At 44.3% G+C, this 14,282-nt stretch overlaps 2 protein-coding genes across 6 annotated transcripts in view; one reads left to right on the top strand and one right to left on the bottom strand.

Annotated features, from left to right (window-relative positions):
• Positions 1-6,526, top strand: part of LOC115197695 (myosin heavy chain) — a 34,699-nt gene extending 28,173 nt beyond the window's left edge. For 3 of the 4 annotated variants that reach the window (XM_029759459.1, XM_029759462.1, XM_029759461.1), the window contains 3 exons: positions 323-499; positions 3,024-3,084; positions 5,730-6,526. In XM_029759459.1, the coding sequence (XP_029615319.1) occupies positions 323-499; positions 3,024-3,084; positions 5,730-5,956 (465 nt within the window). In that variant the 3' untranslated portion in view covers positions 5,957-6,526. The remainder of the gene's footprint in view (positions 1-322; positions 500-3,023; positions 3,085-5,729) is intronic. The other variant, XM_029759463.1, reaches the window with a different exon arrangement.
• Positions 6,527-12,276: 5,750 nt separating this feature from the next.
• Positions 12,277-14,282, bottom strand: part of LOC115197694 (AT-rich interactive domain-containing protein 3A) — a 42,624-nt gene continuing 40,618 nt past the window's right edge. For both annotated transcript variants that reach the window (XM_029759457.1, XM_029759458.1), the window contains one exon: positions 12,277-14,245. In XM_029759457.1, coding sequence (XP_029615317.1) covers positions 14,100-14,245 — 146 coding nt within the window. In that variant the 3' untranslated portion in view covers positions 12,277-14,099. The remainder of the gene's footprint in view (positions 14,246-14,282) is intronic.

Here is a 14,282-nt window from a genome sequence, read left to right as displayed (position 1 = left end):
AGGTATATGTAGCAGGTATATGTAGCATCTATATGTAGCAGGTATATGTAGCAGGTATATGTAGCATCTATATGTAGCAGGTATATGTAGCAGGTATATGTAGCAGGTATATGTAGCAGGTATATGTAGCAGGTATATGTAGCATCTATATGTAGTAGGTATATGTAGTAGGTATATGTAGCATGTATATGTAGCAGGTATATGTAGCAGGTATATGTAGTAGGTACATGTAGCACGTATATGTAGCAGGTATATGTAGCAGGTATATGTAGCATGTATGTGAGTGTCTTGCTTCAGTCTCTCTCCTCTTTCTCTCAATCAGAACTCCCTTGACACATTACACAGCCAGAGGAAGAGAGAGAAGGAGCTGATGAGGAAGCAGCAGTTTGCGGGACTGGGGCCTGTGTCTGAGGAGCAGGAAGAGGAGGACGACCCAGAGAGGGAGGTGGAGGAGGAGCTGACTCGCCTTAGGGAGGAACTCCACAGCAAGACTCACGCGGTAAGAAATCCTTCAAACATGTAGTATGACTGCATTTATGTAGTGTTTATGAAAGCTTAATGAATGACCCTGTAAAGCCTTTATATGGCAGGCCTTAATAATGCCACGCCCGGGTGTTTACTATACTAACTGAGTGATAAATTAGCATCTGGACTCAACATGCAGAAACTACTCTCATTAATGACAGCATGATATTGCATGTAGCTGCTTACACACTGAAATGAAATGACACACTGACGTCTCCCTAGTTCTTCTCAAGGCGTAAACACACACATATGTGCAGACTTAGTTAACCCTGGCTTCTGTCTTAATCAAACAGAAATGCAGGTGAGGGGGAGGGGGAGGGGGAGGGGAGGGAAAAAGAGGAAGGGAGGAGAGGTGGAGTTGGGAGAGGGATGGGAGAGATAGAAGATGGAGGGGATCCGGAAGGTGTAGGGGAGGGGAGAATGAGGGAAGAGAGGGAGGGTGTGAGGAGAGAGAGAGAGAGGTGGAGAGAGAGAGGGGAAGGGAGAGAGAGAGAGAGAGGGAGGTGGAGGGAAGGGAGACGGGAGAGGGAGAGGTGGAGGCCAGAGAGAAGGAGGGCAGAGAGAGAGGTGGAGGGCAGAGAGAGAGAGAGAGCTGGAGGGCAGAAAGAGAGAGAGGTGGAGGGCTGAAAGAGAGAGAGAGAGAGAGAGAGATGGAGGGCAGAAAGAGAGAGAGAGAGGTGGAGGGCAGAAAGAGAGAGAGAGAGGTGGAGGGCAGAAAGAGAGAGAGGTGGAGGGCAGAGAGAGAGAGAGGTGGAGGACAGAAAGAGAGAGAGAGGTGGAGGGCAGAGAGAGAGAGGTGGAGGGCAGAGAGAGAGAGAGAGGTGGAGGACAGAAAGAGAGAGAGAGGTGGAGGGCAGAGAGAGAGAGAGGTGGAGGGCAGAAAGAGAGAGAGGTGGAGGGCAGAGAGAGAGAGAGGTGGAGGGCAGAGAGAGAGAGAGACGTGGAGGGCAGAGAGAGATGGAGGGCAGAGAGAGATGGAGGGCAGAGAGAGAGAGGTGAAGGGCAGAGAGAGAGAGAGAGAGAGTAGAGGGCAGAGAGAGAGAGTGGAGGGTAGAGAGAGAGTGGAGGGTAGAGAGAGAGTAGAGGGTAGATAGAGAGAGTGGAGGGCAGAGAGAGAGTGGAGGGGAGAGAGAGAGAGTGGAGGGGAGAGAGAGAGAGTGGAGGGCAGAGAGAGTGGAGGGCAGAGAGAGAGAGAGAGGTGGAGGACAGAGAGAGAGATGGAGGGCAGAGAGAGAGAAAGAGAGGTGAAGGGCAGAGAGAGAGAATGGAGGGCAGAGAGAGAGAGAGAGAGAGAGTGGAGGGCAGAGAGAGAGAGAGAGAGTGGAGGGCAGAGAGAGAGAGGTGGAGGGCAGAGAGAGAGAGGTGGAGGGCAGAGAGAGAGAGGTGGAGGGCAGAGAGAGAGAGGTGAAGGGCAGAGAGAGAGGGGTGAAGGGCAGAGAGAGAGTGGAGGGCAGAGAGAGAGAGAGAGGTGGAGGAGAGAGAAAGAGAGGTGAAGGGCACAGAGTGAGAGAGAGGTGAAGGGCAGAGAGAGAGAGGTGAAGGGTGGAGAGGTGGAGGGAAGGGAGAGAGAGAGAGTTGGAGTAAAGGGAGAGTTGGAGTAAAGGGAGAGAGAGAGAGAGGTAGAGGGAAGGGAGAGAGAGGTGGAGAGAAGGGAGACAGAGAGGTGGAGGGAAGGGAGGGGGATTGGGTGTGTCTGACTCCATAATCACTCCTCTGTGAAATGCAAAGAGAGAGAGAGAGAGAGGTGGAGGGCAGAGAGAGAGAGAGAGAGAGAGAGAGAGAGAGAGAGAGAGAGAGAGAGAGAGAGAGAGAGAGAGAGAGTCCATAATCACTCCTCTGTGAAATGCAGCACAATAATAATCTCACATTACGCTTGTTATACTGGGATGAATAATCCTATTTGAGGAAACTGGCTGACCTGGTCAGAGGCACAGATACTGACCACATGTGCTTCCCCAATGGCCCCCTTTTCCCTCTATAATGCACTACTTTTGACCAGAGCCCCATAGGTGCACCATATAGGGAATAGGGTGCCATTTGGGACTCTGACCACATCTGACTGACTAACAAACTCCCACTCAGAGTAGAAGAGCACTGGACAAGGAGTTCTCTCCATGAGATGATGCTACAGAGTAATGTTTGTAGCCTTACAAAACATGCCTCAAATTGGGACACATTTCTCGTCAGACCCCCAACAAAAATCCGACATTTGAAAAATCTAACTAAGCGCACGGCGTGATGGTTCCTTTGCCACACACTCTTAGGAGGTGCTATCTAGAATTTAAAAGGGTTATTCGGCTGTATCCATAGGAGAAACCTTTGAAGAACCACTTTTGGTTCCGAAAATGGTTCTACCTGGAATCAAATAGGGTTCTCCTATTGGGAGAACCATTTTGAAACCCTTTTTTCTAAGAGTGTAGAAAGTCTGGTCAAATGAAAGGATCTGTAGATTCAACCTTCAGTTCAGCTTAAAAATCAACCATTTCCCTCCATACCAGATGTCAGCGATGACTGTGGAAATCAGCAATCTGAAAGAGAGAAATGAAAACCTCCAGAAAGGTGAACGATGTGAATGAATCAGTCCCATTAGAAATCTATCTAGGCTTCTGATTTGTGTGTGGAAGTCTTAGATCTCAGTGGGTAGTGGCAGTGTACAGTACCAGTCAAAAGTTTGTACACACCTACTCATTCAAGGGTTTTTCTTTATTTGTTTTACTATTTTCTACATTGTAGAATAATAGTGAAGACACCAAAACTATGAAATAACACATATGGAATCATGTAGTAACCAAAAAAGTGTAAAACAAATCAAAATATATTTTATATTTGAGATTCTTCAAAGTAGCCACCCTTTGCTTTGATTACAGCTTTGCACTCTCTTGGCATTCTCTCAACCAGTTTCACCTGGAATGCTTTTACAACAGTCTTGAAGGAGTTCCCACATATGCTGAGGACTTGTTGGCTGCTTTTCCTTCACTCTGTGGTCCAACTCATCTCAAACCATCTCAATTGGGTTGAGGTTGGGTGATTGTGGAGGCCAGGTCATCTGAGGTAGCACTCCATCACTCTCCTTCTTGGTCAAATAGTCGCACTAAGCATAAACCAGATGGGATGGTGTATTGCTGCAGAATGCTGTGGTAGCCATGCTGGTTAAGTGTGCCTTGAATTCTAAATAAATCACAGACAGTGTCACCAGCAAAGCACCCCCACACCTCCTCCTCCATGCTTCACGGTGGGAACCACACATGCGGAGATCACCCGTTCACCTACTCTGCGTCTCACAAAGACACGGCGGTTGGAACCAAACATCTCAAATTTGGACTCATCAGATCAAAGGACATATTTCCATAAGTCTAATGTCCATTGCTCGTGTTTTTTGGCCCAGGCAAGTCTCTTTTTCTTATTGGTGTCCTTTAGTAGTGGTTTCTTTGCAGGAATTAGAGAATGAAGGCCTGATTCACACAGTCTCCTCTGAACATTGCAGCCCAAATAAATGCTTCACAGCGTTCAAGTAACAGACACATCTCAACATCAACTGATCAGAGACTGGTAACTCTAATGAACTTATCCTCTGCAGCAGAGGTAACTCTGGGTCTTCCGTTCCTGTGGTGGTCCTCATGAGGCTGGTAACTCTAATGAACTTATCCTCTGCAGCAGAGGTAACTCTGGGTCTTCCTTTCCTGTGGCGGTCCTCATGAGGCTGGTAACTCTAATGAACTTATCCTCTGCAGCAGAGGTAACTCTGGGTCTTCCTTTCCTGTGGCGGTCCTCATGAGAGCCAGTTTCATCATGGCGCTTGATGGTTTTTGTGACTGCACTTGAAGAAACTTTGTTCATGAAATATTTCATATTGACTGACCTTCATGTCTTGAAGTAATGATGGACTGTCGTTTCTCTTTGCTTATTTGAGCTGTTCTTGCCATAATATGGACTTGGTCTTTTACCAAATAGGGCTATCTTCTGTATACCACCCATACCTTGTCACAACACAACTGATTGGCTCAAACGCATTAAGGAAAGAAATTCCACAAATTAACTTTTAACAAGGCACACCTGTTAATTTAAATGCATCCAGGTGACTACCTCATGAAACTGGTTGAGAGAATGCCAAGAGTGTGCAAAGCTGTCATCAAGGCAAAGGGTGGCTACTTTGAAGAATCTCAAATATAACATATATTTGGATTAGTTTAACACTTTTTTTGGTTACTACATTATTTCATATGTGTTATTTCATAGTTTTGATGTCTTCACTATTATTATACAATGTAGAAAATAGTTTTAAAAAAACAAAGAAAAACCCTGTAATGAGTAGGTGTGTCCAAACTTGACTGGTACTGTATATACAGCTGGTAGATTTGGAATGGTTTCAGATAGCAGTTTTCTGACCCTGGCTATGCCTAACCCTAACCATACCTTAACATTAACTCTACCTTAACCATTGGATCTGCTGACTGAATGTCCACTGCTGGGATTAATGTGTGTGCCAAAAATCCATGTGCTTATGTCCTCCAGAACAGGGGCATACCGGTACTCAAAACTTCCACAACTGGACTAGTACAGTATAATTGTCAGTTTAGCTTTGTAGCATTTCAAAAATCAAACTGAGATAAAGTAATCAAAACATTCTCAGGCTTCCTTCTAGATTTGAGTTTGTATTGTTTTTCTAGACATATTAAAGTGTACGGGTGAAGTGAACTCAGAACCCAGAGAGGACAACACAATAAACAATCTCAGCACCCAGAACCACATTTTGAGACAACTCAGGAAAACATTACAGCACTTATTTCCGATGGAGGTTGAAAGAAGCATTATGACATCACTTGACGTTGCCCTCCCTCAGGGTGGTTATGGGTAAGCCTCTGTTCTGGATCTCCCCCCCCCCCCCCCCCCCCCGCTTTTCTGATCTGAAATGGCTTCGGAAATTATCGTGTTTTGACAACATTACAAAACAGACCGTCATCTACTAAACTGAAAAATGATTTCAATTATGTTGAATTAATCTGATTCCATGTGTGCTGTTATGTTGACCTGACCTAACCAAGCTAGGCCACAGTAAAACCCTGATGAAGGCTTTATGCCGAAATGTTTTTAAAATGATCAATGCCCATTACATCTAAAATCCACTTGGGTGCTTGGAACTTGGGGCTTTTTTAATTACACAACACTTTTAGTTAGGTTTGATTTCCCTGTTTTTCCTGACCCAGCCAAGCTAAGGTTTCAGCCACAGATCCAAGGGTTAGACACCACAGCGTCTAACTCTTTAGAGAAGACCACGTCAGAGAGTGGGGAGCCTCTTCTATTGGAGAGAGACGTGCAGCGGGGATCATCATCACCACCACCCCGCTGGGAAGATGGAATGTTCCTGGCTAGGCAGGTGCAGATCGGCAGCCCTGAACTTGAGGGGGAGGAAGAAGATGGAGGCTGTGGCTGATGCATACTACAGATGGGTCATACCTGGTCCTAATTTTCTCCCTACCCCCTTCCCCTTGGCCCTTAACTACTTCAAGGTTGTCAGATCTGAAGCATCTATATACGTAGAAGCAGTATTGTTGTAGTGCTTCCACCATATTGCTTCCACCCCTACAGATCTGCAAACATTGAAGCTAATGGAGTCCTCCATCTTTGTGTGAAGTCTTACTATAGTCATGCAGTGAGACAAATCCTAAAAAGGTCTTACAAACCAGTGTTAATGTCAATCTACTGATTAGTGGTTTTAAAAATGTGGTGCTTTTGTTGATGATTAACGATGAAACAGGAAGTGAAATGTGTTCCATTTGATAATAGTGAGACGATGACAACAGAGGATGATTTTCTATAATACGCCTACGCTATATAAGCTAATGATCCAAATGATTACATATAGGGCTGTGTAATAGTAGCAATGTTAATGTGGCTAATACATAAACACTAAAACGTTACCACATACATTCAACATAACATTTCTTTAGGTTTGTGATTTCCTCATTTTGTTGTAATTAAAAAATTATTGCGTTTAAACTCACATGATTGTTTGCAATTGATTTAGATGAGAACGATCTGTCATCCAACTCTCTGAATAAGGACAAATGTAAGATCTCATTAGTCTTGGGTTGAACTACACTTTTATTTCAGATAATGTACAACTCACAAAGCTACAAAAATAATTGTATTTTTGTAACTGTAATAAACTCGTATGATATGAGGCCTTATTATATATATATATATATACACACACACATACATATATATATATATATATATACATACATACATACATACATACATACATACATACATACATACATACATACATACATACATACATACATACATACATACATACATACATACACAAACATCATTACATACAGTGCATACAGTTGTGGCCAAAGGTTTTGAGAATGACACAAATATTAATTTTCACAAAGTCTGCTGCCTCAGTTTGTATGATGGCAATTTGCATATACTCCAGAATGTTATGAAGAGTGATCAGATGAATTGCAATTAATTGCAAAGTCCCTCTTTGCCATGCAAATGAACTGAATCCCCCCAAAAAACATTTACACTGCATTTGAGCCCTGCCACAATAGGACCAGCTGACATCATGTATACAGAGAAGAGAGTCGGCCCGAAAATTGAACCCTGTGGCACCCCCATAGAGACTGTCAGAGGTTCGGACAACAGGCCCTCCGATTTGACATACTGAACTCTATCAGAGAAGTAGTTGGTGAACCAGGCGAGGCAATCATTTCAGAAACCAAGGCTGTCGAGTCTGCCAATAAGAATGTTGTGATTGACAGAGTCGAAAGCCTTAGCCAGGTCGATGAATATGGCTGCACAGTAATGTCTCTTATCTATGGTGGATATGATATCGTTTAGGACCTTGAGCGTGGCTGAGGTGCACCCATGACCAGCTCTGAAACCAGATTGCATAGCGGAGAAGGTACGGTGGGATTCGAAATGGTCGGTAATCTGTTAACTTGGCTTTCAAAGACCTTAGAAAGGCAGGGTAGAATAGATATAGGTCTGTAGCAGTTCGGGTCTAGAGTGTCTCCCCCTTTGAAGAGGGGGATGACCGCGGCAGCTTTCCAATCTTTGGGAATCTCAGACGATACGAAAGAGAGGTTGAACAGGCTAGTAATAAAGGTTGCAACAATTTCGGCAGATAATTTTAGAAAGAGAGGGTCCAGATTGTCTAGCCCGGCTGATTTGTAGGGGTCCAGATTTTGCAGCTCTTTCAGAACATCAGTTATCTGGATTTGGGTGAAGGAGAAGTGGGGGAGGTTTGGGCGAGTTGCTGTGGGGAGCACAGGGCTGTTGACCAGGTTAGGGGTAGCCAGGTGGAAAGCATGGTCAGCCGTAGAGAAATGCTTATTGAAATTCTCAATTATTGTGGATTTATCGGTAGTGACAGTGTTTCCTAGCCTCAGTGCAGTGGGCAGCTGGGAGGAGGTGCTCTTATTCTCCATGGACTTTACAGTGTCCCAGAAGTTTTTTGAGTTTCTACTACAGGATGCAAATTTCTGTTTGAAAAAGCCAGCCTTTGCTTTCCTAACTGCCTGTGTATATTGGTTCCTAACTTCCCTGAGAAGTTGCATATCGCGGGGGCTATTCGATGCTAATGCAGAACGCCACAGGATGTTTTTGTGCTGGTCGAGGGCAGTCAGGTCTGGAGAGAACCAAGGGCTATATCTGTTCCTGGTTCTAATTTTTTTTATGGAGCATGCTTATTTAAGATGGTGAGGAAGGCACTTTTAAAGAATAACCAGGCATCATCTACTGACGGGATGAGGTCAATATGCTTCCAGGATACCCGGGCCAGGTCGATTAGAAAGGCCTGCTCGCAGAAGTGTTTTAGGGAGCGTTTGACAGTGATGAGGGGTGGTCGTTTGACCGCAGACCCATTACGGATGCAGGCAATGATCACTGAGAACTTGGTTGAAAACAGCAGAGGTGTATTCGGAGGGCGAGTTAGTTTGGATGATCTCTCACCCCTGAGGGTGCCTGTGTTTACGGATTTGGGGTTGTACCTGGTAGGTTCATTGATAATTTGTGTGAGATTGAGGCCAGCAAGCTTAGATTGTAGGATGGCCGGGGTGTTAAGCAGTTTAGGTCACCTAGCAGCACCTTTAAGCTCCTATTGGATCGAAGGGTTTTAACAGTAAGTCTCCCAGTGATGCCCTCGGGCTCTAGAGACAGGGTTGGATAGGTTACTTTCTAAATGTAATCCGTTACTAGTTACCTGTCCAAAATTGTATCAAATCAAATGTATTTATAAAGCCCTTCTTACATCAGCTGATGTCACAAAGTGCTGTACAGAAACCCAGCCTAAAAACCCCAAACAGCAAGCAATGCAGGTGTAGAAGCACGTTGGCTAGGAAAAACTCCCTAGAAAGGTCAGAACCTAGGAAGAAACCTAGAGAGGAACCAGGCTATGAGGGGTGGTCAGTCCTCTTCTGGCTGTGCCGGGTGGAGATTATAACAGAACATGGCCAAGATGTTCAAATGTTCATAGATGACCAGCAGGGTCAAATAATAATAATTACAGTGGTTGTCGAGGGTGCAAACAGGTCAGCACCTCAGGAGTAAATGTCAGTTGGCTTTTCATAGCCGATCAGTAACGTAACTTTTGGATTACCCCAAACTCAGTAACATAATCTGATTACTTTTGGATTACTTTCCCTTTAAGAAGGAAAGAAGAAGACAGAATGAATCCATCATATGCTGCTGTGCCATCATAGGGGGTTCTAGAATGTGGTCAGACTTGCGTATTTTTATCAACGCTGAATTGAGAACGGTGTCATAATGTATTTTATTTCTGGCTTCTTTTCCTTTCGCAATGTGAAAGTAATCCAACTAGTCATAATCATTACGTTTTTATAAAATTCCTGTAATCTGATGACAATATTTTACATTTAATCAGTTATTACCCAGTCCCTCAACCCTGTCTAGAGGGAACCACACCTCCATAGCGCTTATTCCATAGCTAAACCCCTACTCCGGTAAACTCGATCCAGAAGACTACTCCATAGCTAAACCCCAACTCCAGTAAACTCGATCCAGAAGACTACTCCATAACTAAACCCCAACTCCAGTAAACTCGATTCAGAAGACTACTCCATAACTAAACCCCAACTCCAGTAAACTCGATCCAGAAGACTACTCAGGATGAACATGTGGTTCTAAAGGGACGCTCTAGGGTTCCTATAAGTCCTACCGGGACTTGATGTATACCTTTTAGCTCCAAGTTGAGCAGAGGGCCTCAACATTGCTAGTCTTCAGTGATCCCCTAGTGTCCTACAGGGAAGCTCCACAGAAATATGCGGCCTGGGAGTCAGCGCTCACTCCATCTGAACAGCCATGATCCAGTTCACGACTCAGAGTTAGGACTCATCGCAGAGTTAGGACTCATTGCAGAGTTAGAACTCATTGCAGAGTTAGGACTCATTGCAGAGTTAGGACTCATTGCAGAGTTAGGACTCATCGCAGAGTTAGAACTCATCGCAGAGTTAGGACTCATCGCAGAGTTAGGACTCATCGCAGAGTTAGGACTCATCGCAGAGTTAGGACTCATTGCAGAGTTAGGACTCATTGCAGAGTTAGGACTCATTGCAGAGTTAAGACTCATCGCAGAGTTAGGACTCGACTCATCGCAGAGTTAGGACTCATCGCAGAGTTGGAACTCATCGCAGAGTTAGGACTCATCGCAGAGTTAGGACTCGACTCATCGCAGAGTTAGGACTCATCGCAGAGTTAGGACTCATTGCAGAGTTAGGACTCATCGCAGAGTTAGAACTCATCGCAGAGTTAGAACTCATCGCAGAGTTAGGACTCATCGCAGAGTTAGGACTCATCGCAGAGTTAGGACTCATCGCAGAGTTAGGACTCATTGCAGAGTTAGGACTCATTGCAGAGTTAGGACTCATTGCAGAGTTAAGACTCATCGCAGAGTTAGGACTCGACTCATCGCAGAGTTAGGACTCATCGCAGAGTTGGAACTCATCGCAGAGTTGGAACTCATCGCAGAGTTGGAACTCATCGCAGAGTTAGGACTCATCGCAGAGTTAGGACTCATCGCAGAGTTAGGACTCATCGCAGAATTAGGACTCATCGCAGAGTTAGGACTCATCGCAGAGTTAAGACTCATCGCAGAGTTGGAACTCATCGCAGAGTTGGAACTCATCGCAGAGTTGGAACTCATCGCAGAGTTAGGACTGACTCATCGCAGAGTTAGGACTGACTCATCGCAGAGTTAGGACTCATCGCAGAGTTAGGACTCATCGCAGAGTTGGAACTCATCGCAGAGTTGGAACTCATCGCAGAGTTGGAACTCATCGCAGAGTTAGGACTCATCGCAGAGTTAGGACTGACTCATCGCAGAGTTAGGACTCATCGCAGAGTTAGGACTCATCGCAGAGTTAGGACTCATCGCAGAGTTGGAACTCATCGCAGAGTTAGGACTCATCGCAGAGTTAGGACTCATCGCAGAGTTGGAACTCATCGCAGAGTTGGAACTCATCGCAGAGTTGGAACTCATCGCAGAGTTGGAACTCATCGCAGAGTTGGAACTCATCGCAGAGTTAGGACTCATCGCAGAGTTGGAACTCATCGCAGAGTTGGAACTCATCGCAGAGTTGGAACTCATCGCAGAGTTGGAACTCATCGCAGAGTTAGGACTCATTGCAGAGTTAGGACTCATCGCAGAGTTAGGACTCATCGCAGAGTTGGGACTCATCGCAGAGTTAGGACTCATCGCAGAGTTAGGACTCATTGCAGAGTTAGGACTCATCGCAGAGTTAGGACTCATCGCAGAGTTGGAACTCATCGCAGAGTTAGGACTCATCGCAGAGTTAGGACTCATCGCAGAGTTGGAACTCATCGCAGAGTTGGAACTCATCGCAGAGTTGGAACTCATCGCAGAGTTAGGACTCATCGCAGAGTTAGGACTCATTGCAGAGTTGGAACTCATTGCAGAGTTAGGACTCATCGCAGAGTTAGGACTCATCGCAGAGTTAGGATGGATGGTACATTCTGTTCAGAAAAGATTCTGAGTTTAGATATGAGGTATCTAAAAACCATCCACAGCAGAATACAGTCCCCAGGCTCCAGAAGACCACCGGCTCGGGATGGATAATGTAATTCTGTGCAGCAAACAGAAGAGCCGACCAACAAGAGGTCACTTCCACTAGCATGTCTCCAACCATCCATCTTTCGTGCATCAGAGTTCAGGAAGTAAAGCTCACATTCCACACACTCTCCCCAAATCTCTCTCTCTCACACACACACACACACACACGCACGGACACACACACACACGCTAAGATGTTGTGGAGGTTTATGTATGTGTGTGCGGTTACGGTAACATGACCACACAATTTCACATTTAAAAAAACGACTAAAAATCTCTCTTTGCGTGAGGCTACTCTAAATAATCTCATCTAGATCGGTTTAAATAACACAGTAATAACACGTTTGAAATAAACAGAACAGAGATGATGCATTCTGCTAGAGATGTCGCTGGATAGAGTCTCCGTACGGGAGGCAATGCCACCATCAACTGGCCACTAGTTCCTATACTTCAGCCTAATCAGTAACACTCCTTATGGATAGTCTCCTCAGAATGCATTATAAGCACACATATCTATGTCAGGCGCTAATAAACTTCATAAACATTTATAAACTGCCTTCGTAAAAGCATGAAGGCCAACCAGGCGTTACTACGGAAACACGAATAACAATACTTAAGTGAGAACTAATTTTACACCAGACTTATTTCCTCAAGGAGTTTTATTTAGTTCCTTCTCCTGTCCACATCAGAATACATTGAGCGAACAAATACCCCCCCCCCACCCCCCAAAAAAAACAGCTGACTTGTTTCCTCATTAATACACGAAACAGGTCTTTTGGTCTGTCTATAGTACAGCTGGAGAGTCCAGACATTCTGTGTGTGAGATATACATGAGTGTTGGTTAAACCAGACGGAATGTTTGTGTAAAGTGAAAGTGGTGAGCTGACAACATTCAGTACGGTTTTATCAGGTTATGATTGATTGTACGTATACAATTATATTAAATAAGATCCCTGACCAAAGACTGGTCTGAAAGATAGACAAACAGCTTAGTCCATCCCCTGAGTTTTATGGTTCTGCCCAGTGGGTCATAAGTACTCCAGGGTCGTGTTCATTAGGTACCAAACAAGAATACCTGGTCTTGTCCCATAACTAAATTGTCCCCTTTTTTTTCTTCTCTCTCTCCAGTTTCAAAGCATTTTGTCCTAATGAACACAACCCAGCTCCCATGACACAGATGTCATGAGGAAAACATCAAAAGAGACTCAATTTCAGTGTCACACTGTAACGAACGCTGAATGTTTTACCAGGAGTATTCTGAAGACACATTCTGTGGGTGTTTGGTATGATCTGTGCTGAGTCCTCCCTGGTCCATATAAGGAGTTCCTGAGAAAGTCACTTCCTGAAATGGAAAGCCATTAAAAAAAAGGGCAAGTTCAGTATTTTACAAAACGAACGGTAGACGATTCATCATCCTGAAAAGTACAGTTTCTCCAGGGTCATAGATGACTTTCAGGGTGAGGAACCATTAGTTTGTAAAATACTGAACTTCCTCTTCAAAATGAGGTAAGAGGTGTATAGATTACCTCACCCTGTGATCAAGCTGTGGGAGCTTACTCTTTAGGATGGTGTAGACTCCACCCAGCAGGCACTCAGGAAAGTTCAAATGGATGCACCGGTTAAGAGCCCTTATTGGCATCCATATTGTCTGGTTGATGGTTATAATAACATATTTTGTAAACAGAAGTGATGGCGGCTACCATAATGTTCAAACCACCAATGAGGTAGAGATAACAAATCAGTTCAGCAGTATAGCCAATCACCATACAGTATTTCGATAATTTTTTAAAAAAAACGGCTTTTGTACAAACCTTTGCTATCATGGTTTTTTGCTTTTCTTCTAAATGTTTAAACCTGATCAGAAAACTAAAATCCAATCTTCAGTCCTCCTTACTTGACTTAAATGCATTAGTCTTTTCACAAGCAGTTTGGGTATGTGGCACTATGGAAAACAGTTCTTCACTAGCACTGTAGCGTTTAAAGCCGATGAATTGACGTACACAAAGAAAACAGCAATTATGAATATTACATGAAAATACATGATAATCACCAAATAAAAACATTGAAAAACAAAAATGTACATTTACTAATAAAACATACCAAAATAAAAAACAATTCAAGTTGCTTCTTCACCTGGCTGTAAGATTAGATTTTCCCCAAAATGCATTGTTTCTATGCAAACCAATGTGTATTCAGTGGAGGACCATGGAGAAAGTGGTAGTTCTAGATATTTAACTAGAGACAACAGTCAGTTGTACATTCAATACCTTGACATGTACATTTGTTTTTTAAGACTTACTTTCTCAAAATCCAACCCTATTTGTCATCCATAACACAGATTAGTCCAGTTTGACTAGAGAAGAGGTCATTTGATTGAACACCAGTTTTGTCCTCAACACAGGACAATAGAATAACATGAGTATACTGGAGAGAGAGAGTGGTGGCGGCCAGTGTTGGAACACTGCGGTCAGTTGGGCCCCTTGGAGGAAGAGGAGGATGTGGAGGAGGGGCTCTGAGAGGACGAGAGGACACAGCAACCAATCTGTTCAGCAGGAGGCACGGTCTCAGACGTCACAGAGGCTGCACTAGGAGTGTTCTGGGCAAACAGCATTCCTACAGGGGAGACAAGAACACAAATTGGTTAGTCAGT

This window comes from Salmo trutta, chromosome 7, assembly GCF_901001165.1.
Source record: "Salmo trutta chromosome 7, fSalTru1.1, whole genome shotgun sequence".
Lineage (NCBI taxonomy): Eukaryota > Metazoa > Chordata > Actinopteri > Salmoniformes > Salmonidae > Salmo > Salmo trutta.
This window is presented reverse-complemented; position numbering and strand designations above follow the sequence as displayed.